Here is a 26,431-nt window from a genome sequence, read left to right on the forward strand (position 1 = left end):
GGCAGCGCGGCGGGCGGGCGCGGGGCACGGGCGGGACGGTGTGGGCGGGGCGGGCGCGGTCAGGCCCCCCCCCGGCGGCCTCTCCCTCATTCGACCTCGGTGAAGATGGCGGCGGCGGTGCGGGCCATCGGCAGCCTGGGCCGTCTCCCGGCCGCCGCCAGGGCCGGCCCGACGCGGCGCACCCCGCCCCGGGGTGAGCGGGGGGACGGCGGGGGAGCGGGAGCGGCTGGCGTGCGGCGTCCCCCACGCTTGAGGGGAGCACTGAGGGGTGGGGGCAGTGAGCGGTGACGGACGGAGATACTGAGGGGACACTGAGGGAAGGGGAGGACCGGCGGGCAGGGCGACAGGGAAGGGTTGGGGGAGCGCTGAGAGAGCGAGGACTGGGGTGGGATGGGGCGTGCTGAGGAGTTAATTCTGGAGGGGATGGTGAGGGGTCGCTGAGAGGTGGGGAAACACCGACAGGGCACTAAGTGGGCGAGGACTGGGGTGGCCTTGAGGGGATGAGAGACGGGGTGTCACAGAGAGGATTTCCTGGTGTCCCGAAGGGTTTTTCAGGTGGTGTGACCGTGCGGGGCTGTGAGAAATGTTCCCAGGGAAGGGTCTGTGAGGACCGGGGGGATCCCCGGGGGAGTTGTAGGGTGGGAGGTGTCCCCACGTGTGTCAGTGCCCCGTGTGAGGGGTTTGTCCCCACGGCCTGTGAGTCACCCGGGGGGGTCCCCAGCATCCCCCCCCGAGGTCTGTCCCCCATGTCCTGAGGTCCCTGGGGGTTGTGTGCCCTCCTAGGGGACATCCACGGGGACATACTGTGGGAATCTCTCTGCGGTCCTGGGGGGTCGCTGTGAGCTGGCACTGAAGGGGGACACACCCTCCAGTCACCGTGGTCCCTGCCCGTGAGCTGAGCCGCAGGGAGAGAGTGTCCTTGTGCCCTGACACATGTGCCTGTCCCCAGCGCCTGCTCGGGAAGGAGAGGGTGTCCCCGTGTGTCCTTGGGTGTCCAAATCCTGTGACTGCCCTCCAGGCGTGCAGGGGTATCCATGGGAAAGGGGCATCCCTGTAATCCCACGGGGGGGGGGGGGGATGGTGTGCCCAGGTTCTGTCTCCATGTGCTCCAGGATCCCTCAGTTGAGGGAATTGGGATTGTTCAGCCTGGAGAAGAGGAGGAGAGCTCAGAGCCCCTGGCAGGGCCTAAGGGGACTCCAGGAGAGCTGGAGAGGGACTGGGGACAAGGGATGGAGGGACAGGACACAGGGAATGGCTTCCCACTGCTGGATGGGATGTTGGGCAGGAATTGTTCCCTGGCAGGGTGGGCAGGCCCTGGCACAGCTGTGGCTGCCCCTGGATCCCTGGCAGTGCCCAAGGCCGGATTGGACACTGGGGCTTGGAGCGGCCTGGGACACTGGGAGGTGTCCCTGCCCATGGCAGGGGGTGGCACTGGGTGGGCTTTGAGGTCCCTTCCCACCCAAACCATCCTGGCATTCAGTGATTCCATGATTCTGTGTGAGGCATCTCTCTTGCCTGTTCACAGAGCTGGCTTGGTGCTTCCTGGCTGCCAAGGCAGGGAATCCCCAGGAGCCCTGGGAAGGCTGAAGGGCCTGGCTGGGAAGCTCTGGAAACCTCATATTTGAGCACTTTGAAGGGCCCCAGAGCCTGGTGTTGATGTCGAGCCAAAGTCCAGCTGTGTTTCATTTAAACCCAAGGCTGGGCTCGCAGCTCTGAGCGCTCTTTTCCAACGTGAGCAATTCCACGATTCTGCAGCCTTGGAGCAAGTTTGTACGTGACAGGAGGTGCTGCAATCACTGATGAGCAGACTCCAGGGAGCTCTCAGGCTGTTGCTGGTTGGAATTCTTGTTGTAACTGGTGAAGCTCTTCACAACAAACAGCCCTGGAGCTGCTCCGAGGACGCTGTCGCTTTTCATAATTAATTAATGCCCTCGCTCTGCCTTGCAAAGATTTTGGGGAGTGGATGCAAAACTCTCCAGGGCAGCCCAAAGGCAGGGAGCAGTCAGGTGAGCTCCAGGGCTGGCTGTACCTGCTGGGCCACATCCCTGAGCTCCCAGGTTCCCAGAGTGGATTGGGAAGCTCAGTCTGCCTGGAGTTTCCCATCTCACGGGTCACAGCTCCGTGCTTAGGTGGCCTGAGCTTCATCCCAGCCATCCTGCTGGGGCTTGGGGTGCTCCGGGACTGGAAAAAGGCTTTTTCCCCTGAGCCATGGAGACAGCTCCCAGTTCCAGTGGTGTGCCACGTCCGGGTGAGTGGAAGGGCAGGAAGGGGAAATGCTGGGCAGGGAAGGAGATGAGGCAGCAACTGGGAAAAGAGAAAGTGGGAAAGGAGCAGGCTGGGCTGTGGGATGGGTGTTGTCCATCCTCTGGTGCATCCAAGTCCTGGGCAAAGTCCTGAGGGCAGCTGAAGTGTTGGTGTCCTGGTGTTGGACAGTGTTTGAGCTGGAGTGAGACTGGAACCGATTTTCAGGGATTTAACTCTGGAATGAATGATGGGACATGGTGGAAGTCTGAAGCTGGGCTGCTGCTTCCTGCAGCATTTTGGAGGTTTTTTGTGGCTCTCAGTTCCCATTGCAGTGCTGAAGGGATCAGCACCCAAAGCAGGGACCAGGACCAAGGAGCTGCTTTTGCTTCCTGGCAAAAGATGTTTTCACAACTGTTTTAAATGTTTTAAACCACTGCCAGGCTACAGAAACGTCACTCCAGTGTTAACCGGCTGGTACACTGCTGACAGCACCTCTCCCAAAAGAGTTTATGTTCAAGTGGAGTGAGATTTGTCCACTCGTGCCCTTGATTTTTATTTTTTTCCTACTTCATCTCCTTTTTTTGTGAGAGTGGAATGGAAGTCTGAAGGTTTTCACGGAAGGGATCTCTTTGAGAACTGATAAGGAAAAGGAAAACCATGTAAAGAGCAAAAAACATGGAATCCCAGACTGGTTTGGCTGGGAGGGATCTTAAAGCTCATCTTGTTCCACACCCCTGCCCTGGGCAGGGACACCTTGCACTGTCCCAGCTTGCTGCAGGGATTGAATGAATGAATTCAGGGACACAGTTCAGCCTTTGCCTTCTCTCTAAAGAGGTTGCATAGCTTTTATTGCGGATAAAGGTGCATGGTGTTCTGCTGGGCAGCATCTCTCTCCCCAGAGGAATCATTGTCAGCCCACACTTGGTTTGTGGGAATTGAATGCTGGGGCTTATTTTCAGGAGGACCTGACACAGAGAGTTTAGGGAAATTGCTTTTGGATGGAGCAATCCCATGTGAGTATTAAATATTGCTGAGGAGCTTAGGGGTGGGAAACCAGTTCACTCTTTGTTTATAAAATGCTGCTGTGGGCACATGACACACACACGCACCCCAGACCTGTTTGCTGGGACAGCCTGACGCTGAATTTCCATCTCCACGGCATCACACTGCATATCCTGGGCTCAGGAATGGGAGCAAAGGTCAGTCCCCACTGCCAGCAGCCCAGACAAGGTGGAAATGAGGCCAAAGTGCAGCAGGGCCCCAGCCCTGAGCCCGTGTCACGGGGCTGTGGCAGGGGGAGACACCTGTTGGGGAGTTTATTCTCCCGGTGTTGGATTATTCTCCCATCTTGCTGCTGGGAATGGGAATGTTTCGTTCCTGGAGCTTTTATCAGTGTTGAGCAGAACCTTCCCCTGGCTAATTGCCTGTGTGTGGGCTGGTAGATACGTGTGAAAGTAACACTTTTACTGGAATTCAGACTTAGAGCAGCTTTGGCAGGGATTCAGCCTGGATCCGAGTTAGGGGATCCTCAGGGTTGTTTGAGTGGAGCTGGGGTTCATTCATGTGCTGGGAGATTGTGGGCTCAAAACACAATTTCTGGGCAGAAGAAGGAGATTTGCGAGTCAGAAATGGGCATGAATTTGTTCATCTCGTGGTCAGAATTTTCTGAGGGCTCTGAAATGTCTTCACATGTTTGTGTGTTTTGTGTGTCATTAGTAGAGGTGGATCCAGGAGCTGGAGAGGGACAGGACACAGGGAATGGCTTTCCACTGCCAGATGGGATTTTGGGCAGGAATTGTTCCCTGGGAGGGTGGGCAGGCCCTGGCACACCTGTGACTGCCCCTGGATCCCTGGCAGTGCCCAAGGCCAGCTTGGACAGGGCTGGGAACCACCTGGGACAATGGAAAGTGTCCCTGCCCATGGCAGGGGGTGGCACTGGGTGGCCTTTGAGGTTCCTTCCCACCCAAACCACTTTGTGATTCTGAGTATTTTGTTGATAGATGGAGGCAAAGAATAAATATTTTGTGAGCCCTTTGTGGCCCTCCAGTTGTGCCCCCTGGGATCTGTGTGGTCACACTTGGACTGGCCCCATTTGCTGGCACCAGAGTGTGTTTTTACAGAAACACCCTGGACAGTTGTGTTTGCTTTGCTGGGAATTCACCTTGAAGCTCCCCAAAGTGCAGGAAGGTCCCTGGTTTAGCACGTGAAGAGGTTGGAACGAGGATGATAAAGGCAAAACTCCCTGTGCCAGCTGCTCCATCCAAGAAGGATTTCATTTTTACTGCTCTGGGTTGGGCACTGCAGTGTGGGGTCTGTGCTGGGAAGGGACCTGCTGGACTCTGGTGGGGGCACAGGTCAGGCTGTCAGGGGAGGGACTGGCTGGTTCCCAAGATTTCCAAAAGCTCGGCAGGTGAGGAGAGCTGGAAAAGATTGAGGCTGACACTGCTGAGAATTCCTTTAACACCTGTGAAATCTTTTCCTTAGGCTATGCCTGCTGTAACATCTCCACCTCCAGTGCCCTCCAGAGTAAGTGTGAAGCTTTTCTGTAAATCCATTTTTTTTTTCTCCATAAAATCCCCTGGAGCAGGAGCTGACCCCCAGCCTTGTGTTTGTTTGCAGACAGAACCCACGTCAGCTGTGATATCAAAGGGGATGTTGCTGTCGTGCGCTTCAACACACCAAATTCCAAGGTATTGGAAATTCCCGTGGAAGGCTGCAGAACTTGCCTAAGCTGCAGCCTTACAAAGCTGGGAGCAAAGAAGTAGGAAAAAGAAGATTTGGGGATTTTTATGAGACATCTGGAGATGCCTCTTAGAGTAGTGTGTGGTAAAGATTTGTCTCTCTCCCAGGCACAGGGTCTTAAGTTCCAAATCTTAAGGAAAACTTAAAAAATAACTTAAATCTTGCTTAGTTCTTGTATTCAAGCCAGTTGAAGAACGTGTCCATACTTCAGTAACTTTGAATCCATAAATGCTTTTGATTCTATTATCATGAATACAAAATAAATAGAAGCTAATTCTCATTTTTCAGGTCAATGCAGCTGCAGTTGTTCTTCAGGTATCAGGAGGCAGGAACTCTGTAAATGGCATCTGAGGAATACATCTAAAAATGCATTTTGGAGTCCCATAAGCAGCAGTGAATTTCAGATGTCATCTCACAGATAGAAATGCTCTCTAGGAGCAAAGGTAGAGCTTCCAATAAAAACCTGGTTTTTAAACCAAAGCAGCTGAGCTGCTCTGATATTATACAAGATATAAAGATTGAACTACTGCTGCTATGAAAAATCTTGTATTAATTGTAGCAGACCAGAAGCGGTGTTTTTTTATACACTCCTTTCCTTTAAGCAGCAGCAGCAGTCTCAGGTTTGAAATATTCTATTTTATGTGAGGATTTGGTGGTAGCTAAAGAACCCAGGCTGGATTTGTCCTGCTTGTTGCAGCCTTTCAGTAAAGCTGGAGGGATGTTGTCACCCTGGTTTGGGGAAGGGGAAGGAACCCCTCATTTCAGGGGGTTGGATGAGATGATCATGAAACCCATTCCAAACCATTCTGTGATCCTCTGATTATATGGGGAAAAAAAGAAAAACAGTTTACGAGTTCATAAAATCAACATTTGCGCCCACAAACCCACAAAGAGGAACTTCCTAATTAAAGAAGAGTTTTATCCTGGGGTGGGCTTTGTGCTAGGCTGATGCTGAAGTAACTTGCAGCAGGTGTGGGCTCCAGCTGAGCTGCTGCTGCTGCCTTTTCCCCCAGGTGAACACACTGTCCAGGCAGCTGAGCGCCGAGTTCAACGATGTCATGAACGAGATCTGGGCCAACGAGGCCGTGAAGAGCGCCGTGCTCATCTCCTCCAAGCCAGGCTCCTTCATCGCTGGGGCAGATCTCAAGTAAGCACAGTGTCTGGGTTTGCAAAGGCAGGTGTCTGCCAGGGAACAGCCAGAGCTTCCCCTGGAATGGAGAGTGTAAACCGCTTCCCTTTGAATTATTGTAATTTTGAAATTTAGGGGCTCTCAGGCAAAGATCTGCTCCTTCATTGTTGGAGCAGATCTCAAGTAAGCACAGTGTCTGGGTTTGCAAAGGCAGGTATCTGCCAGGGAAAAGTCAGAGCTTCCCTTGGAATGGAGGATGTAAACCCCCTCCCTCTGAATTATTATGATTTTGAAATTAAGGAGCTTTCAGGCAAAGATATGGGAATAGGGATAACAGTTCTTTACTGGGAATGTTAAAAATGTAGTAGTACAAAAAAAACCCAAACGAACAAAAAAGAAAAACCTTGACAGAATCAGAATACAGCCTGACATCCTGTTGCTCAGGGTGTTGCTCAGGAGATAAACCCTCCTGCAGCGCCAGCTGTGGTTCTGTGGGAGCAGAGATGATCCTGGAGAAGGGCCCAGTGGTGCTGAGATGGGTCCGGGCTCCCTCGGGGAATCCAGTGCACACAGGCTGTGCTGCTGTTCTGAATGCCAGGGGTGATCCAGGTGGGAATGCTGGGCTCCTCCCCCTGGGTGGAGCCTCTCCCCGTGGGATGATGGGATTGTATCAGCCCTGCACTGAGCCTCGGTGGCCCATGGACAGCAGATATCCCCCATGGATCCTGGAAGAGATAAAGAAACACCTGGTTTTAACAGCGGCCCAGTGACAGAAGACACCCACTCCCTCCCCATCCCAGGGCAGTGAGGAATGGATCATATAAGAGATAAAGAAAAAAAACACTTCCCCAACCTGTTTACACTGATGGGAGTAGAATACATCTTGCATTGAACTCAAGACAGCACAGGGCTTCAGGAGCTGATGGAGCTGTCCCTAAAATCCAGCAGTTTGTCCCTGATATCTCTCTGGGGTGAGGCATAGGCTGGGAGTGAAATGCCCATGCTCAGGATTTCAGAGTTGCTGGAATGAAGTGAGGATCTTGGCAGAGAGGGATGTGGTGGGTCCTGGCTGTGACACTTGGTCACTCCTTCCTGCAGCCAAGGAAACCCATCCTGGCTCTGGGGTGGGCATTGTCCTTCGGCCTGGGGTACAACAAGAGTGGGTAATTCACATGCAGGACTCCTTTAAGCTGGGTTGGAGAGCCTGGCAGCCTTCCAGCCTGGCCCCTCCTTTGGGCAAGGGTTTGGCACTCTGCCCTGTGCTGAGCAGCCTCCCAGGCTCCCTGGGGAACTTTTCCAGGCTGTAGGATGATCCTGTGGGTGCCCCCTGGGACCTGGAATGCCATTGGCTCCTACTGCTGACACTGACAGGACAGAATAGTTGCTTAAAGACATTAAAAGCCAGAAGGCTCTGAGGAAGGAAGGTAAATTAAAAATAGACTCTCCAAAACCAGTGTTATATTTTTGCCTGGCTTTGTCCAGCGACAGAGACTCACTCCCTGTTCAGGAGGGAAGGAGGTGAGCAGAGACAAAGGCCAGGCTGTGGTAAAGAGGTGTCTCCTGGCCTCAGCACCTCCAGCATCCCAAATTACTCCTGCCTGGCAAAGGCCACGAGCCTCCAGGAGAATAATTGGCGCAGGGAGTCTCTAATTGGCAGTGTGGCATCAGAGCAATGGCCATCTGCTCCTCTGAAGAGTGATTCTCCTCCACCCTTCCTGGCAAGTGCTTTGAGGTTTCCTGTGACCCTTCCTCCTCTCCCAAAGGCTTCCAGAGCCCTGGCACGAGGGATCCCATTCAGTGCCTCAGGCACAGCCCCTGTCAGCCTGCAGGGCCTGACCCTGCTGGGTTTAGTCTCCCTGTGTTGTCTAATCCAAAACTGGGGCCTAAACAGCTCTTGCCTGCCTGTCAGGCACTGGAGATTGTAGGAGAAAAGGGACAAACTCATGAAAACCTCTCATTTTCCTGTTCTGTCGGTGCTTTTCCCATCCTGATCCACCTCTCTCCTCCCCTCAGCATGCTTCAAGCCTGCAAGACTGCTCAGGAAGTGACTCAGCTCTCTCAGGATGGACAGAAGATGCTGGAAAAGATCGAGCACTCTCCAAAGCCCGTGGTGGCTGCCATCAGTGGCAGCTGCCTGGGAGGAGGGCTGGAGGTACTGGACAATGCTGGGGCTCACAGCAGGACTGGGAGCTGGCTCTGCTGGTTCTCTGGTTACCCAAATGATGCTGGCAGAGCTGGTACTGTGAGACGAATTTGGGAGCTGATGAGGGCTCGTTACATCATGTAAATGAGTTTGTGGCGAGTTAATGGCTTGGTTGTGCTTCAGGGCTCTGCCACGTGAGTTCTGCTGCTGCTGTGGAAAGAGAGCAAATCAAATCTGAACCTGTGTGGGCCAGGCTAATATTTAGATGAGCGTCCAAGGGAAAACTGGCTGTTTCCAGCAGGCATTGGGTCTATATCAATGCTGCTGGCAGAGTTCAGCCTGGGAAGTGTTGCTTTTCAGCTGAAGTGAGCCTTGTATCCCAGCAACTTCTATTCTTTGTAGGGCTGCTGTGAGAGGGGTGAATGTGGGGACCCAGCCAGGCTCCACCCCTGCAGCACCTTGGCTGGATCTTCTGCCTTGTCATCTCCATGCGGGGTTTTGTAAACTGCAAGGCTCTGCTGATTCTTGGAGCAGAGTTGTTACTAAAGCAGTGTAATCTTGGAATGGAGGCTCTTCAGTTTGTGCCGATTTCTCAAGCTTTTTACACTCACTGTGTTGACTCATCTGGACTTGGCAGTCCAGGGGTAAACCAGGGATCGTGGCTGATCCGTAGAGGGGACTGTGCTCTTGGTGTAGTGAATTAATCAAGCTCTTGATGGTCTAGGTGAGATTTAAAATCAGCTCGGGAGTTTGATGTTCATCTCCTACTTGCTGTCATCCCCCAGAAGAAGCCATCAGGGCACAGAGAGAATTTGGGTGGTTGGATTAAGAAATTAGAGCAGGGTCATGAGGAAAGCTGAGGCAGTGTGTGGGAGAGAGTTGTCTGATAGGTGCCCAGTTCTTCTGTTGTCTCTCACAGGGAAACCTTTCCTTTTCTCTTCCATTTTAAGGTTGCCATTGCCTGTCACTACAGAGTAGCAACAAAGGACAGGAAAACAGTCTTGGGAACACCTGAAGTGTTGCTGGGTCTCCTGCCCGGTGCAGGGGGTACTCAAAGGCTGCCAAAGATGGTGAGTAAGAGGAAAAACTTGACCCCACAGCCCCTTCTGCCTGGCAAACTCCCACTGTGGAATCCTCTTTGTGCCCTTCTAGGTGGGACTTCCTGCTGCCTTTGATATGATGCTGACTGGGAGGAACATCCGTGCAGACAGAGCCAAGAAGATGGGGCTGGTTGACCAGCTGGTGGAACCACTAGGTCAGACACGGTGTCCCCTCAGTCCCTTGATGTGCTGCTGCCTGTCAGGGAACCTCTCCCCTCACCAAAATGTGTGCAGAGGCCTTGTCCTGGTCTGCAGGGAGGTCCCTGTTCCCACCTTACAAGCGTAAGGGACCTTGAAATGTGAGGCTGCTGCAGCAGCTGAGTGAGCAGGAGAGGTCAGCGTGGAGGGCAGGCCTGCTGGCTCTCCTCCTTAAGCTAATTACCCAGATAAGAGCCCACATTGCTCATTTATCATGTCAGAGGACAGATTGCAGCCCCTAATGGAAGGACAATAGATGACTGATGGTGTGTTTCTGCAGCCTGCAGATGGTAACCCCTGACAGGAGCTGGAGCAGGCAGCCCCCATGGCTTAGGCACTCAGAATTGCCTGCTGGCTGTCAGCTGGGTGCAGAAATTCCCTGCAAACTGCAGGATTCCAAGTGCTGAAGGAACTGCAGGATTCCAAGGCTGCTGAATCATGTCTTGCTCCCGAAGTTCTTTCACTAGGGCAGCTTCCTTGGAAGGTGACTAAATCAGGAGTTGGAATGGAAGCCACTGCTCCAGCTGGCACTGCCATGAAGCTGGAGGGTGCTGAGCATGGTTTCCCCAGGCAGAGCATAGGCAGCACACACTGGGGGTGCTGAAGAAAATAAAATTATTTAAAAGCTGCTGCTGCCCACCCTGAGCAGTGCCAGGGAAGCCCTGGTGTCCATGCTGTCCCATGGCATGGGCAGGGACACATCCCACTGTCCCAGGCTGCTCCAAGCCCCAATGTCCAACCTGGCCTTGGGCACTGCCAGGGATCCAGGGGCAGCCACAGCTGTGCCAGGGCCTGCCCACCCTGCCAGGGAACAATTCCTGCCCAACATCCCATCCAGCCCTGCCCTCTGGCAGTGGGATGCCATTCCCTGTGTCCTGTCCCTCCAGGCCTTGTCCCAGGTCTCTCTCCATCTTTCCTGTCAGCTCCTCCAGGCCCTGCAAGGCCACAGTGAGGTCACCCCAGAGCCTTCTCTTCTCCAGGCTGAACAGTCCCAAGTCTCTCAGTCTTTCCTTACAGCAGAGCTGCTCCATCCCTGTGATCCCCTCAGTGCCTCCTCTGGACTCTCTCCAGCAGCTCCAGGTGCTGGTGCTGTTGTCCCCAGGGCTGGGGCAGCTCTGCAGGTGGGGTCTCACCTGAGCACAGGGGGCACAATCTCCCCTTCCCTGCTGCCCACACTGGGGTGATCAGCCCAGGATACACAAGATACCCTGAGCTTATCTTTAGCTGTTTTCACTCTTACAAAACAGATCGGTGCTTTTCAGGTTAGAGTTAAAACTGCCTGGATAAACTTTCCCACTTGATACTTGCTTAGAAGTGAATTTTAACAGCTAGCAAACCACCCACAATTTTTATACCCACAATTACCCCAAGCTGCTGAAAGGAAACATGAGCTTTCTGAGGAGCTGCTGGGAATCCTGGCTCAGCCCAGAGAAGCACGTAGGAGGAACACAGAAATACAAATTAGATGCAAACGTCGGATGTGTTCCTTGTTATCCAAAGAGCAGCCAGCGCCAGGAGGGCTCCTGTTGTGCCTGGGGAAAGCAGCTCTACCTGGGGTGATGCTTTAACTGGTGACAGAAAGCTTGGAAGGAGACAGACACCATCAATCAGGAGGCATTTTCAGGGCATGCAGTCAGTTCTCCTTCAGCAGGGAGCTCTGCAGTGTTCCCTGGATCCAGTTCTGGCATGTGCCATTTATAAAAGAAAGCAGATGGAGGTGGGCAGCTCAGAGCTCCTGGGTTAGGACATAACAAAACACTGGGAATTAACTGCAGGTAAAGTAAACCCACATATGTGGGGTCAGCCACTTCCTGTGGATGGTTCTCAGAGCTCAGACTTGGGAACAAACAGCAGTTTTCTTCAGCTGGTGTGTCAGAATCCAGCACTTGTTAATGTATCCAAGCTGCTGGAAGCCTGAAATCAGGGATTGACATCTTGTAGCACATCAGGTTATAAAGCTGAAGGTCTCAGCCTTGTATGGTGAGAATTTGGAAGCTGCTGAAGTCTGTGCTCTCAACTCCCAAATGCTCTCTGGTTTCCAGTGAATTCTCTAAAACCCACTGGGCATTGCTGAAATGTAAATTATGCAGCAGCTCTGAGCTGTATTTTGTCTGCTGCCTGTAAAATCAGCTATGTTGTTTTGTTTGGCCTCGTTTTCCTTGGACTGGCTCTGACATTCTGCCAGGGCAGGAGGAAGACTTCCACAGGGAGCTTCCCTGAGCTGTCAGAGAGCGTTTGTGCTCCTTTATCTCCTTCTTGCTAAGAGACTCCCTCAGCAGGGAGCAGCTTCTCGGGTCTGCTGGGTGAAAACCCTCAAGGTGTTACACAGAGAGGTGAAACAAAGGGGTCACAGGTTGGACATTGGGGCTTGGAACTCTCTGGGATAGTGGAAGGTGTCCCTGCCATGGCTGGGGGAGGATTATATGACCTCTAACATTCCCTTCCCAACCAAACAATTCTGAGTTTCTGTGAATAAAACCTTACAGCTGAGGGCCTCAGCCTTCTGTGGAGGAGGAGGCGAAACAGGAGGGAGTTTCTGATTTTGGATTTTACCTGTGTCCTCTGCTGGGATGTCTGGGGGTGTTTCCTTAGCTCTGAGGACTCTGCAGTGTCTGGGTGTGTTTGGAGCAGGCTGTATGAACGCTCTGCCCAGTTGCAGGGTTGTAATGTCACCAGGTTTGTTCAGCCCAAAGTTGCACATTTAGCTCCAGGCTCTACTCTGTGCAGCTTCACCAGGCACTGCTCTGTCATTAATGACTCAGAGTTTGCCTCTGGCAGCATCTCACAGCTTCCTGATCAGCCCTGTGCTGTGTCCTCCTGTCCTGATGATACAATTGTCTGGAAATGAGGATTCCTGTGCTTGGAAATTGTGCAACCCCCCCCTCAGAGGCTGCTAATACTGGTTTTGTCATGGCTTGCTTCATTGTGGGAGAGCTTAAAGTCGGGCCAGGTGTTGCAGGGTGTTGCAGCAGCCAAATCAATTGAGAGGTTTCCTGCACTGAGTTCAAAGGTTGGGCTTGGTTGGACATTGGCTCCAGGACAGGGATTTCCAGGGATTCAGCACTGCCAAAGTGCTGTCTGTGTATTTAACTGCTCTGTGTTAGCACAGTGGGGCAGGAGAGGAGAGGAGAGGAGAGGAGAGGAGAGGAGAGGAGAGGAGAGGAGAGGAGAGGAGAGGAGAGGAGAGGAGAGGAGAGGAGAGGAGAGGAGAGGAGAGGAGAGGAGAGGAGAGGAGAGGAGAGGAGAGGAGAGGAGAGGAGAGGAGAGGAGAGGAGAGGAGAGGAGAGGAGAGGAGAGGAGAGGAGAGGAGAGGAGAGGAGAGGAGAGGAGAGGAGAGGAGAGGAGAGGAGAGGAGAGGAGAGGAGAGGAGAGGAGAGGAGAGGAGAGGAGAGGAGAGGAGAGGAGAGGAGAGGAGAGGAGAGGAGAGGAGAGGAGAGGAGAGGAGAGGAGAGGAGAGGAGAGGAGAGGAGAGGAGAGGAGAGGAGAGGAGAGGAGAGGAGAGGAGAGGAGAGGAGAGGAGAGGAGAGGAGAGGAGAGGAGGACAGGCAGAACACCTCAGTTCCCTCAGGATTCTGGGTGCCTGCAGTTATGTGAAGTGGAAGGTTTGAGGAATATAGGGCACAAGTGGCAAAAAGATGGTCAGGAGCTGAAGACACCTCCAGAGAGGTCATGGAGCCTCTATCCTTGGAGATGTCCAGGGGCTGGTAGAAGGTCCCTGAGCGACTGATCTGATTGCAGAGTTGGATGTAACTTGGCCCTGCTCCCACAGGGAGCTGGAGTTCCAGCATTTCTGCACAATGTCCTCAATATAAATCCCTTGGGGCCTTCCTATGGTCCCTGCTGAGCTTTTCCACTGTTGGTCATAACCAAGGAAAGCTGAACAGGAGCGGGGAATGGAGTGGGAGCAGTTCAAAGGCCCATCAGGTTGTGTCTGGTCCAGGTTTCCCTGCAGCCTCATCCCTCAGGGATAACTTGTGCTGTGCTCTCTGCTCTCCCCAGGGCCAGGAGTGAAGACTCCCGAAGCAAGAACAATCGAGTACCTGGAGGAGGTGGCCATTGGCTTTGCCAGGGGTCTGGCCAACAAGACTGTGTCTGCCAAGAGATCCAGAGGGCTCATGCAGAGTAAGTCAGCATGGACAAACCCCAGGGGTCAGCAGTGAGTGAAATCCAGCCTGGCTTCTCCAGAGTGTGTTTCTGCTCCTACTTAATTCCATTTCAAACCCAAGTTATTTCGTGTTGGAGTCATCTTTTGAGCAATGATGGGTGGTAGAGAAATCATTGCCCTGCAGATCCAGGCTTTGGCAGATCTGGATGTGGTGGCTCCTGAGGTTGCTGGAAGGGAGCCAGGCCCTAAGGAGTAAGAGGGAGCAGGGACCTTCAGGGATCGTCCATCTGCAAAGTTTTAGTGGCAAGTTTTGTACTAAACTCATTAACTCAAGTGGGAAGAGGTACATGGGGCTGCTCCATGCTGATCCTCCGTAGCGCAGCCCAGAAATGGGAACATCTCTCTGGGAATGCTGCTTCCCGAGGCTCAGTCTGCCACCAGTTGTGTTTGGAGCACACTTCAGCCCTCTAATGAAACTTGTCCATGGAATAATCCATGGAATCCCTTTGAGCAGCCCCTGCTGCCTGTGCCTGGGTTTCAGGAGCACATTTCTAGTGCAGATACTCACATTTGTATTCCCTTACCTCTGCAGTCCATCCTGGCAGGCTGGCTGTGCTGCAGCACTGCGCTGAGCCCTGTTCTGTCCCACCTTGCAGGGCTGACAGACTATGCCATGGCTCTTCCCTTCGTGAGGCAGCAAGTTTACAAGACAGTGGAGAGCAAAGTTCAAAAGCAAACCAAAGGGCTCTACCCTGCTCCTCTGAAGATCATCGAGGTAACCCCCCTGCTGCAGGGCAGCTGGATCTGTGGGATGATGTGGGACAGGCAGAGGGAAGGTGATCTTTCCTCTGAGTCAAGCCAACACCCTGCTCCTCACAGAGATCAGTCCTTGGGACAGAATTCAGAATCACTGCCCAAAATATGATCACCAGTTTATGGGTACTGGTACCAGTGAGGGGTAGAGCAGGAATCCCAACTGAGGGAAGGGAGTATTTTGTCCATGAGACTTTCAGCTGCAGTTTTATCAGGTTTTCTTCACAATCTCTGAAGAGATCAGGAAACCTGTTCAACACCATTAAAATAGAAATTGCTGTTAATTTTCACAGCACTAAATACATAATGTACTAACTGCATTAGTCCCTTCTGTTACACAGACATCCTGTTACAGACACTGTGAATGAATCCTTATTGTAAAATGACTTTTCACTACTAAAGTTGTTGCCAAGACTTCTCTAAAGCTCGTGCACATTGCAGGAGCACAGTTCCTAAAACCACAGGGAATGGCTAAAAATGTACCTGGTGGTAAACTCCTCACCTGTCCTGTGCTAGAAGGAAAGGGTGACACAGCTCTGCTAAGAGCAGCAGGGACAGGACTCAGGGAGTCTGAAACGTGCCTTGAATGTTGGGAAGGAGTCACTGGAGACAACAGGGAATCCTGTTAGTGTTTGCAGCATGACTGAACTGTGGTGTGTCTTTACTGCTTTTGGATTAGGTCGTAAAAACTGGCCTGGATCAGGGCAATGATGCTGGATACCTCATTGAAGCCCAGGTAAGGAGAGGAGATCAGGCACTGGTGTGGTCAGGGATTCCCACACAAAGGGCTCATCACAGCCTGCTGCTTATCCCATTCCTCCCCCTGTGACAGGCAGGACACCTTCCCCTACCCCAGGCTGCTCCAGGCCCCATCCAGCCTGGCCTTGGGCACTTCCAGGGATGGGCAGCCTCAAGACAAAGCACTCACAGGCAGGGCCACTGTGGGGGATTGGTGCTGTTCCTCCTGGATGAGGGAGCAGAGCTGAGCTTCCACACCACCCTCTTTATCTGGCTGTAGATGTTTCTTCTGTCACTCATCTGACCGTGCTGACACATGGGCCTCATGTCCTAAACACCATCCAGTCCTGCCTGGGCTTTGCTGGGACACAGGGGAAACTGGAATAGAGTTTAATTGAGGGTGTAGGACAGACTGTGGTGGGCAGCTCCAGGGCTGGAGTAGGCAAGTGTCCTCCCCAGCAGCTTGTGTGTGACCTGTTTATTCCACACCCAGACACACACAGAGTCTTTGTTTTCCTCAGCCATCCTCATCCCTCCATTCCTCTGCCATAATAAACAGCCCATCCCTAATTATTTTTTCCTCACCAGTCCTGTTTTTGCCACAGCTGTGCTCAAATTTGTTATTTCTGGTGCCACAGAGGCAGTTCAGGCTGTGCACCGTCACAGGTGAGGTTACCTGGGCACTGCCAGCTCTGCAAGATTGAGTCCCCAGCAGCCCCACATTTCCAACAGATTATCTCTGTATTTGGGTCATCCCCAAGGTCGTTGCCCCTTAAATGCTGATGAAATCCCATCCATCCCTGCTTCCCTGATGTGCTTTGTAACTCCTTTTTTTTTTTCCTTTGTGGTGCCAAGGCCTGTAGCTGTAGCTGTCACCTTACCAGTGCCCTCCTGGCTGTGCCCCATCCCTGCTGGTTGTGCATTCCACCCACGTTTGGTCTGGTGCTGAATAAAAGCCTCGGGATACTCTGTTCCTTACAGCAAAGAATGAATGGGTTTTTTTCCCCCAGAACAGCAGCAGGATGGAGATCTTCCCAGAACCCATGAAGAATAATAAGTGTCAGTGTTGTGGATTTTTTTTTACTGCCTCCCTCTCTGCCCCCCCAGGACAGGAGTTTGCAGATTCTTTTCTAGGCTTTGTTTTGGGTATTTTAACTCGCGGGGCAGTGGTGAAGGAAGGTACAGCCTGCTCCAAACCTCATTCCCTGCTTTTCCTTGGCAGACTTGGCTCTGACAACCTTTGTTTCGTGTGTGTTCATGCTTTGTGTTCCTCAGAAGATTCATGCTGAGTGCTGGGAGGTTATGCAGGCCTTAGATTTTCTTGCCTGTGATCCTCTGAAAATAGGATCAAGGCTGCTGCTGTCAGAGAGAGCTGACCTGTTTGTGAGGATTTTTGTCAAAGCCTGAGGACACGGTGCTTCCACCTGGACCTGTGGGGACAGTGCCCCAGTTAATGTGGGATGCGTGTGGGGGAGGAAGGGTCTCACGTCAGGGAAATCCAGCCCTGTCACTGAGGAACTGGAATCATCAAATCCCAGAGTGGTTTGGGCTGGAAGGGACCTCAAAGCTCATCCCATCCCACCCTTGCCATGGGCAGGGACACCTCCCACTGTCCCAGGCTGCTCCAAGCCCCAGTGTCCAACCTGGCCTTGGGCACTGCCAGGGATCCAGGGGCAGCCACAACTGTGCCAGGGCCTGCCCACCCTGCCAGGGGACAATTCCTGCCCAACATCCCATCCAGCCCTGCCCTCTGGCAGTGGGATGCCATTCCCCCTTGTCCTGTCCCTGCAACCCTTGTCCCCAGTCCCTCTGCAGCTCTCCTGGAGCCCCTTTAGGCCCTGCCAGGGGCTCTGAGCTCTCCCTGGAGCTTCTCCTGTCCAGGTGAGCACCCCCAGCTCTCCCAGCCTGGCTCCAGCCCTGGAGCAGCTCCGTGCCTCCTCTGGACTCTCTCCAGCTCCAGGCCCTTGTGCTGTTGGGGAGGAGGAGGTGGTGCAGGGTGGGCCGTGCTGAGCCCAGAAGGTGCCTCTCCTCAGAGGTGACCTTGTCCCTTGTCCCTTTTCTCTCCAGGTTGCTCACCTGTGCAGTCACACAGTGCCTGTCCTCCCCACTTGCCCTGTTTTTGATGTGCTGGCTCTGAGGCAGCTCTTTCATGCCAAACTCTGCTTCCCTCTTCCCTTTCTTCCAGAGCTTCGGCCAACTTGCAGTGACCAAGGAATCCAAGGCGCTGATGGGGCTCTACCACGGGCAGGTGCACTGCAAGAAGAACAAGTTTGGGACACCTCAGAAAGAGGTCAAGTAAGTGCCAGTGTGGAGATGCCTGAAGGAGCAGTTGGAGAACCTCTGAAAGGCTCCTGGGGTTGAGTGGGAAAGAGAGCTGTTACATCAGAGCAGAGGTTTCCAGCCTCCAGAGGCTGTCCCCTGCAGCTTGGAGGGCTCTCTCAAGTGGTGACAGGAGCTGTGTGAGTCTGCCAGCAGCGATGGGAGTTGAGCCATGTGCAGCTTTGAGTGTGTCCCCTTGGTCCTTCCCTGCAGGACTCTGGCTGTGCTGGGAGCAGGGCTCATGGGAGCCGGGATCGCCCAGGTTTCCGTGGATAAAGGCATCAAGACCATTCTGAAGGACACGGCACAGAAGGGTCTGGACAGAGGCCAGCAGCAGGTCTACAAGGGGTATGTGAGTTCAGCAGGATTTGTTCTGGTGGCTGTGCTGCCTTTAGTTATGGTTCTCCTCTGCTGTCAGCAGCAGGAGCTCCTGACACTGCTGTTCTGCTGGAGGAGCCGCTGGCTGTCACAGAAAAGCTTTGTTTTGATGTTGTCCTCTGGAGTGTGCTGGGATATTGCTGTGGGATGGGCCCAGTGGCTCAGCCTTAGCTCCTTAGAGACCTAAGGTTCAGCAGTAACTTCTAGAGCTAAGGAAAGAGTGATTCTGGCTGCCTAAAGGCCCATGTCAGGGAAGGCATTCCAGGGTTTTCTTCTTGAGTTTCTTTCCATGTTCTCCTCACTCTGCAGTAATAATACTCAGCTGTGTGTCATCAGGAGTATCAGTGACTGACTCTCAGCTGAGCTGTGGGAGCAGGACTCTCCTGCTTCCACATGGAGGGAGGGCTCAGAACACAGAGTGACAGTCCTGCAGGGTTGGAGATGGAGTTTTGGGTGCCAGCTCTGGGAGGCAGACAGGAGCTGTGACAGAGCTGTCCCTCCCTAGGCTGAGCAGCAAGGTGAAGAAGAAGAGCCTGACATCCTTTGAGAGGGACTCCATCCTCAGCAACCTGATGGGCCAGCTGGACTACAAGGGCTTTGAGAAGGCAGACATGGTCATCGAGGCCGTGTTCGAGGACATCAACGTCAAACACAAAGTGCTGAAGGAGGTGGAGGCTGTGAGTATCAGTCCTGAGCAGCCCCTGGGTGGTGGAGGGTCCTGGGCTGTGCTGCTGGGCCTGTCCCCTCCCCTTTGGGCTGCACTTGGGCTCTTAGTACAAATCAGTTACCCCAGGACATGGGTGACATCAAGGGCAGCCCTTCTGTTCACTGGGGACATTCCCAATTAGGAATTGGTAGCTGAATGCGCAGTTCTGACATTCCCTGATTCCTGGGAGTGCTCCAATGAAAGTTTCCTTTTGTCTGAGGACGTTGATGTGACGGTGATGTCCTGTGGTATCTCCACACCTTGCAGTCCTTCCCCTGCTGTCCCTGTGTTCTGTTCAAGGGCACACTGGGGAAAGGGCTGTCCTCTGCGGTGTTTCCTGTGGCTGCAGAGGCCTGGCACAAACATGGAAGCTCTGGGAGTGATATTGCAGACCTGGGGAGAGTTCAGGGCATGTCAGAGCTGGCTGACTTGAACTACTGCTTTCCAATTAGCTTCTAATGAGCAAACCCAGTTTGCCTCCTTGGCCAGGGTTCCCTGATCTCCCAGGGCTCTGCATGTCACACTCTGGATCTGACTGTGCTGACACAGCCCCTTCCACCCCTCCCAGGTGATCCCTGCTCACTGTGTGCTGTCCCTTGTCCCCTCCAGGTGATCCCTGCTCACTGTGTTCTGTCCCTTGTCCCCTCCAGGTGATCCCTGCTCACTGTGTCCTGCCCCTTGTCCCCTCCAGGTGATCCCAGCTCACTGTATCCTGTCCCTTGTCCCCTCCAGGTGATCCCAGCCCACTGTATCCTGTCCCTTGTCCCCTCCAGGTGATCCCTGCTCACTGTGTCCTGTCCCTTGTCCCCTCCAGGTGATCCCTGCTCACTGTGTGCTCCCTTGTCCCCTCCAGGTGATCCCTGCTCACTGTATCTTTGCCAGTAACACCTCTGCCCTCCCCATCAGCCAGATTGCTGCTGCCAGCAAGAGGCCTGAGAAGGTGAGTCCCCAGGGCCACGTGCCCTGCACAGAGCTGTCCATGGCGAGGTGGCTTTGCTCTAGAGACCTTCTGCTCCCTCCTCAGGACATGGCACAGCTCATCCTCTGCTCCCAGTGCAAGCTTTGAGCGAAGAGCTCATGATCTGGGGGGCAGGTGGGAGGGAGGGGAAGGTGGATTCATCCCAAGGGTGGTGTTGGTGGGGCAGGTCAGCGCACATCACAAAGTGTTGTTGCACGTGGGGGCAGAGAAGCTGTAGAAGGTTGGAGCCAGGTGGGGCTTGGGCTCTGCTGCCAGGGGACAGGGACAGGATGAGAGGAAATGGCTTCAGCTTGGGTATCAGGAGGAATTTCTTCCTGGAAAGAGTAGTCAGGCATTGGAAGGGGCTGCCCACGGGAGTCCTCATCCCTGGAGGTGTCCAGGGAATTCCTGGATGTGGCACTCAGTGCTCTGGGCTGGTGAAAAGGTGGGGATCAGGCACAGCTTGGACTCCATGATCTTGGAGGGCTTTTCCAGCCTCAATCCACGTGAACAGGAGCTCTCATTCCCACAGCCCTGAGGCAGCAGTGACTGCCCTGCCAGGGGTTCCTGTGGTGCCTGAGTGTGAGGTGACCTGCTGGAGGTTCCTGTCACCCTGCTGAGCCTCTTCCTCATTTGCTCAGAGACCTCTGGTGCATCCAGATTGCCAACTGAGCCTCATTTGTTCATCCTTGCAAATAACATCCTCTCGCTGTTTAAATTGCCTGTGCAACGGCTCTTATGGGGAAACTCATAGGAAGTCAGTTAACTAATTAGCGCATTTTCTTTAATTAGTTTTGCAGCCTGCAACTCAGCAAGGTGCCTCTGACTTAACACAGGGCTCGATGCCAAGTGTGGCTGCCAAGGAGGCATGAAGGTGACACGCTGATGGCATGGTCACATTCAGAAAGTGAATGATCTCCACTGAAACGCTGCTCCCGGGGGAAGGCTGCACTTCCCTGTGTAATGAGTTTCTGGATAGAAGCCTTCTCATCCTTAAATTCCCTTCCTCACCAAAGACATTGACAGGGAACTCCCCGAGTGCTGCTCCAGTCTGAGCCCAGCAGACACAGCAGCTGGGTGGGGCTGCCCTGCCAGCTCAGGTGCCCCTCCAGGTCACACCATGCCCATCATTTCCCTGGGGATGAGCCCAGGGATTCCCAGGCAGATTTGCCTGCCAGACTGTGAAGTGGTCCTGTAAAAACTGTACCTTAATCCTCGAAGGCAGGAGCTCCTGGGCACGTGCTGTGAGAAAACCAAGGAGAGAAGGGAATTGGAGAGCAGCCTTGTCAAAGAGGGATACAGTGTGTGCTCATGCTGGCCTTCCCTCTGCGCTCAGCTTGCCCAGCTGATCCCTCTGGGAGTCAGAATCCATCTGAACCCAGCTCTTCTGTCTGCCAGGTGATTGGGATGCACTACTTCTCCCCTGTAGACAAGATGCAGCTGCTGGAAATCATCACCACGGACAAAACCTCCCAGGACACGGCGGCTTCTGCTGTTGCTGTTGGCCTCAAACAGGGCAAAGTGGTCATCGTGGTGAAGGTGAGGGGACGCTGCGCACAGCAGGGGCTGGGTGATAAATGAAAGGGTTTGTGCACTCTGGGGAGGGTGAAATGTGTCTGGGGACACACTGGCATTGGCTACTCCTCTGAGAAAGGGAAAGGGAGGTCAGAAAGGGGCAAGGGCCCAGATGATCTTCAGATATCCCACAAAGCAGCCATGGAAAGCCACGAGGAGCTGGCATTCCTGCCCCACACAGCTTCCAGGGCAACACAGACAGAGCAGTCTGGACAGGACTGCCACCACCTCAGCTCCCTGGCAGGCTGCAAGGACAGAGGGTCAGTGGGCAAGCAGGAGCCCTCCTCTGCCTGGGTTAAATCTTGAGGGAGAGGGGCAGGAATACATGGAAAAGTGGATTTAGATTGGATTTTAGGGAGAAATTCTTCCCTGTGAGGGTGGGGAGGGCCTGGCGTAGGTTGCCCAGAGGAGGCATGGCTGCCCCATTCCTGGAATTGTCCAAGGCCAGGTTGGACAGGGCTTGGAGCAACCTGGGGCAGAGGAAGGCGTCCCTGTCTTTTTCCTGATTCCTGAGGTTGCCAGCAATGCTGAGGATGTCTCTCCTGTAGTGCTGGGAAAACTGGCTTGTCAGAAAGTGCTCTGGGCATCTCCAAACACCAGTGGGGACACAGTGCTGCTTCCCTGAGCCTCATCCCACCTCAGCTGCCTCCCTGAAGGGCAGTTTGCAGCTCCTCTGGGGCTTCCTGACTTTGTGGGGAGCAGCAGAGGTGGAACAACTGGCTTGTGCTGGTTTCCCTTGTGCTGAGCACCTTTTCCCTCAGCAGCCTGTTGGGCTTGGTGAGGCAGCGGCCTGCTCTGGACCTGCAAGCACTAGTTCAAATAATAACACTGGGATGGGAGCTCCCAGGGAGTAAGTTCACGGAAGCCTGCAAACACTGCTGAGCTCTACAGGGAAAAAACAAACCCAAACCTGTTCTAGTAGTCAGTACCATAGTGTAGGAGATGGGGTTTGGGGTGTCTGAACTGCAGCCTGGGCTATGAACCACAGCTGTGGTGCTGCCAAGAGCTCACCTGGCTCCCTGCTGCTCTGCTTTTCCCCAGGATGGGCCTGGATTCTACACCACCAGGTGCTTGGGGCCAATGCTGTCCGAGGTGGTCCGAGTTCTCCAGGTGAGTGTCCCATCAGCTCCTGAGCCTCCCCCAAACAATCATGGAATTCCCTTCTGCTTTGGGCGTGGACAGGAGAGGATGTGGGTCACCAGCCCTGGGTCTTGTGCTTGTCCCCAGCCTGCTCTTGGCTCCTGTTTGCAGTCAGTTAATGGGGCTGGGCTCTGCCCCTCGCTGGCTTTTCAGGAGCTCATCCTGAGATCCCATGGCTTCCCTTCCTCTCCTGCAGGAGGGCGTTGACCCAAAGAAAGTGGATGCCATCTCCACAGCCTTCGGCTTCCCGGTGGGTGCAGCCACACTGATTGACGAGGTGGGCGTGGATGTGGCCACACACGTGGCCGAGGACCTGGGCAAGGCCTTTGGCCAGCGCTTCGGAGGGGGCAGCATCGACCTCTTCAAGCTCATGGTGCAGAAAGGCTTCTTAGGTGAGCTGCTGAGGTGTTTCCAGCTAAAGGGTTTCCAGCTAAAGGGTTTTCAGCTAAAGGGTTTTCAGCTTTTCTTCTACTCCAGGGAAAGCGTCAGCATCCATCAGCCTCTCCTGCCCCAGGCAAGAGCAGTGGGAGAACAGCCCTGGGAATGGGGCAGGACTCCCTCCCACAGAAGCAGTGGTGCTGTGGGTCCTTTGGAATTGAGAAGGCATTTAGGGGCTGGCACAGTGGCAGCATCTTGCCAAGGGGTCAGTCAGGTGGAGCTGGATCCCTCTGCCCCTGCTGGGGCAGCGCATCTGTGCTCTGAGGTGCAGAGTGCTGGGAGGATCTGCTCCTGGAGCTTTTTGTGACAGCAGGCACAAAACAAGATCCAAGGTGTCAGGAGGAAACGGGACACGTGGCAGGAGTTGACTTGTCTGCTTTGATCCCCTTGCAGGTCGCAAGGCAGGGAAAGGCTTCTATGTGTACCAGGAGGGAGTGAAGAACAGGAGCGTGAATTCCGGCATGGATGAGATCTTGGAAAAGTTCAGGGTGCCAGCGAATCCTGATGTGTGAGTACCTGTGTGTGAGGGAAGGCTGGGGCTGGCTCGGGCCCTGCCCAGCTCCTTGTGCTCTGAGCAGCAGCACGAGGTGCAGCAGGTGGTGTTGAGGGACGTGGAGCTTCAAGGGCTGGAGTCTCTCTGCCGTAGAGCCAGGCTGGGAGAGCTGGGGGTGCTCACCTGGAGAGGAGAAGCTCCAGGGAGAGCTCAGAGCCCCTGGCAGGGACTAAAGGTGCTCCAGGAGAGGGACTGAGGACAAGGCATGGGGGCACAGGACACAGGGAATGGCTTCCCGCTGCCACAGGGCAGGGCTGGGTGGGATATTTGGCTGGGATTGCACCCTGGGAGGGTGGGCAGGCCCTGGCACAGGTGCCCGGAGCAGCTGTGGCTGCCCCTGGATCCCTGGCAGTGCCCAAGGCCAAGTTGGACACTGGGGCTTGGAGCAGCCTGGGACAGTGGAAGGTGTCCCCACCTGTAGCAGGAGGTGGAACTGGATGAGCTTTGAGGTCCCTTCCCACCCAAACCATTCTAGGGTTCCGTAACATTGCTGAACACAGAGGCTGATCAAGCCTTTACTTTTACTCCAAATCCATCTGGACACAATCCTGAGTGCCATAACTCCAGGAAGCTCTGCTTGGGCACAGAGGCTGGACTAGAGGAGCCCCAGAGGTCCCTTCCAAACTCCACCATTGCCTGATTCTTACTGCCTGCTTCAGGATATGTCACAGAGCTTAGCCCTGATCCCTACATGGATTGGGACACCCCTGGCCTGGCTCTGTGTCCCAGCTGAGGTGCTGTCCCTGCCCAACCCTCCCTGTGTCCTGTGTCCTGCAGCTGCTCCGACGAGGACATCCAGATGCGCCTGGTGACACGGTTTGTGAACGAGGCCGCCATGTGCCTGCAGGAGGGGATCCTCAGCAACCCCGTGGAGGGGGACATCGGGGCTGTCTTTGGCCTGGGCTTCCCACCCTGCCTGGGAGGTGAGTGCTCTGGGCTGCCCTTGGGGCTCCAAAGCTCCCCATGGGCAACGCAGGAGTGAAGGTTTGAGCTGCAGCCTGAGGAAATGGCCTCAGGCTACATCAGAGAAGGGTGTAGGTTGGATATTGGGAATAATTTCTTTATGGAAAGGGCTGTCCAGCCCTGACACACGGCTGTGATTTTAGATCCCTGTGCCTGGAGAGATTTAAAAGCCCTGGAGAGATTTAAAAGCTTATGGCACTTGGGGACATGGGTTGGTGGTAGTCTCGGCACTGCTGGGGAATGTTTGGGCTCAATAGTCTCAAAGGGCTTTTCCACCCTGAATAATTCCATGGTTCTGATGCTGTCTCTTGCCACTGCTGCTGGAGTTCACCAAGGGCTCTTGGAGCTGAGGTGGTGCTTCTGGCATGTGCCTGGTGCTTTCCCTCCTTCAGCCAAGTTCAGGCTGAGGGAGCAGCCCCAAGGGACTTCTTGCAAAGGCCTGGAGGGACAGGATAATGAGGAATGGCTTCCCATGGATAGACAGGATATTGGGAAGGAATTCTTGGCTGTGAGGGTGGGCAGGCCCTGGCACAGAGTGCCCAGAGAAGCTGTGACTGCCCCTGGCTCCCTGGGAAGTGTCCAGGCCCAGGTTGGACAGGGCTTGGAGCACCCTGGGATAGTGGAAGGTGTCCCTTGGCAGGGGTGAGGCTGGATGAGCTTTGAGGTCCCTTCCCACCCAAACCATCCATGATTCCATGATTATCCATGTCCCAGCTTGTCCCCAGCACTGGAGTGCCCCTGCCCAGCTCAGGTGAGCAGGGAGCAGAATCCTGCCTTACCCTGTTGAGAGACTGGGAGGGGAATCTCTTGTGGAGAAGCATAAATGGGACAAAGCCATTGCTTCTGGATGCTGGGACCCTTCCAGGCACCGTGGTGCTTCTCCTTCCCTGTCCCTGCTGCGTCCCTACCGTGTCCCTGTCCCCACAGGTCCCTTCAGGTTCGCCGACTCCTACGGCGCCCGGCAGCTCGTGGACAAACTGCGCAAGTACGAGGCCGTGTACGGCAGCCAGTTCACACCCTGCCAGCTCCTGCTGGACCACGCCAACAGCCCCAGCAAGAAATTCCACCAGTGAGGTGACCTGGTGACACCCTGAGAGCTCCTCCAGCCCGGGCCCCGGCTCCCCGCAACACCCCGTTCTCCGTTAGGTTAATCTCCAAAGCTCCCGGGGGAGGGAGGGAAGGAAGGAAAGAAGAAAAGAAGGAAGGAGAGGGGGGCAGCAGGTTGCCTCATGGCTTGTAGTCATTTCAAGTGCCTTATCAGCCACTGTGTGTTGGGCACATCCGTCCCGTGCCAGCCTGGGCCTGGGGGCTTCGTGCTGGGGGAGGGAATTCCTGCTGCCGTGGCCTCCAGAGCTCCCAGTCTGGCCAGTAGCATCCAGCTTGTGGCTGGAGCCGAGGCCTTGCCTTTCCATCAACATCCACCAAAAAATAAAGCCCCATCTCCTGGGTTTGGACTCCTGCTTCTCCCATTTCCCTGAGGGAACGGCTCGGGTCGGGATTGACTGGTTCAGGCAGTGCCCTGGGGTCCTGTCCATGGTGTGCTGGGTCCCGCGGAGGGGCCAGGATGGCAGCAGTGCAGGACAAAGCACTGTCACCTCTGCCATCACTCGGGGCTGTGAGGAGCCTCCCTCTGCCTCGGGGTGATCCTGGCAGGTGATCCTGGCAGATGGACCCGCCTGTAATTGCAGATCGAGCAGCCAAAGGCCAGAAGGGCCCCCCGTGGGGAGAGATCAAGTTAAACTAAAAGGCTTTAAATCTCCGGGCACCTGTCACTGGCCTGGCCCCCCCCCTCTTCCTTTCCTGCTTCCTGGCGGGCCTTGGGCCAGGAGCTGAATGCTGTTGCTCTTCATATCACCTCTCCCTGTCTTTCAAAGCTCCCAGACCAAAATTGGGCCAAGACATCATCTCATCTGCCTCTGCTGAGTGCTGGGGGAGGCACGGGGCTGCTAACATTCCTTCAGCCCTCCTGGGGAGTTCAGGGAGCTGCAGGGATGTGCCTGGGGATCCCTCAGGCCAAGGGGGCTTCGCTGCAGGCCCCGGGATCCCCCCAGGAACAGCTGTGACAGCAGCATCTGCCCTTGGAGGGGGACAGGAATCCCTTCCCAAGAGCTGGGAAGGGTCTGCAAGGAGGGGAGAGACCCCTCAGTGCCTCCATCCTCCCCTCTCCCCCTCCTCCCCGAGCAAAGGGC

At 54.5% G+C, this 26,431-nt stretch overlaps 1 protein-coding gene across 1 annotated transcript; it reads left to right on the plus strand.

The window, feature by feature from the left end:
• The first annotated feature begins 80 nt into the window (after window positions 1–80).
• On the plus strand, window positions 81–25,694 carry HADHA (hydroxyacyl-CoA dehydrogenase trifunctional multienzyme complex subunit alpha). Its single transcript, XM_066180183.1, has 20 exons — window positions 81–193; window positions 4,729–4,770; window positions 4,864–4,934; window positions 6,000–6,133; window positions 8,129–8,267; window positions 9,209–9,328; window positions 9,411–9,513; window positions 13,556–13,678; window positions 14,318–14,436; window positions 15,154–15,210; window positions 17,398–17,507; window positions 17,745–17,879; window positions 18,415–18,586; window positions 19,469–19,555; window positions 20,972–21,112; window positions 22,190–22,258; window positions 22,485–22,680; window positions 23,120–23,234; window positions 24,057–24,202; window positions 25,170–25,694. The coding sequence occupies exons 1-20, from the start codon at window positions 106–108 to the stop codon at window positions 25,313–25,315; spliced, it is 2,313 nt and encodes a 770-aa protein (XP_066036280.1). The 5' UTR covers window positions 81–105; the 3' UTR covers window positions 25,316–25,694.
• Window positions 25,695–26,431: the final 737 nt, after the last annotated feature.

The sequence above is a fragment of the Chamaea fasciata genome, unplaced genomic scaffold (genome assembly GCF_029207755.1).
Source record: "Chamaea fasciata isolate MVZ Bird 193981 ecotype frontalis unplaced genomic scaffold, bChaFas1.0.hap1 SCAF_3, whole genome shotgun sequence".
NCBI lineage: Eukaryota > Metazoa > Chordata > Aves > Passeriformes > Sylviidae > Chamaea > Chamaea fasciata.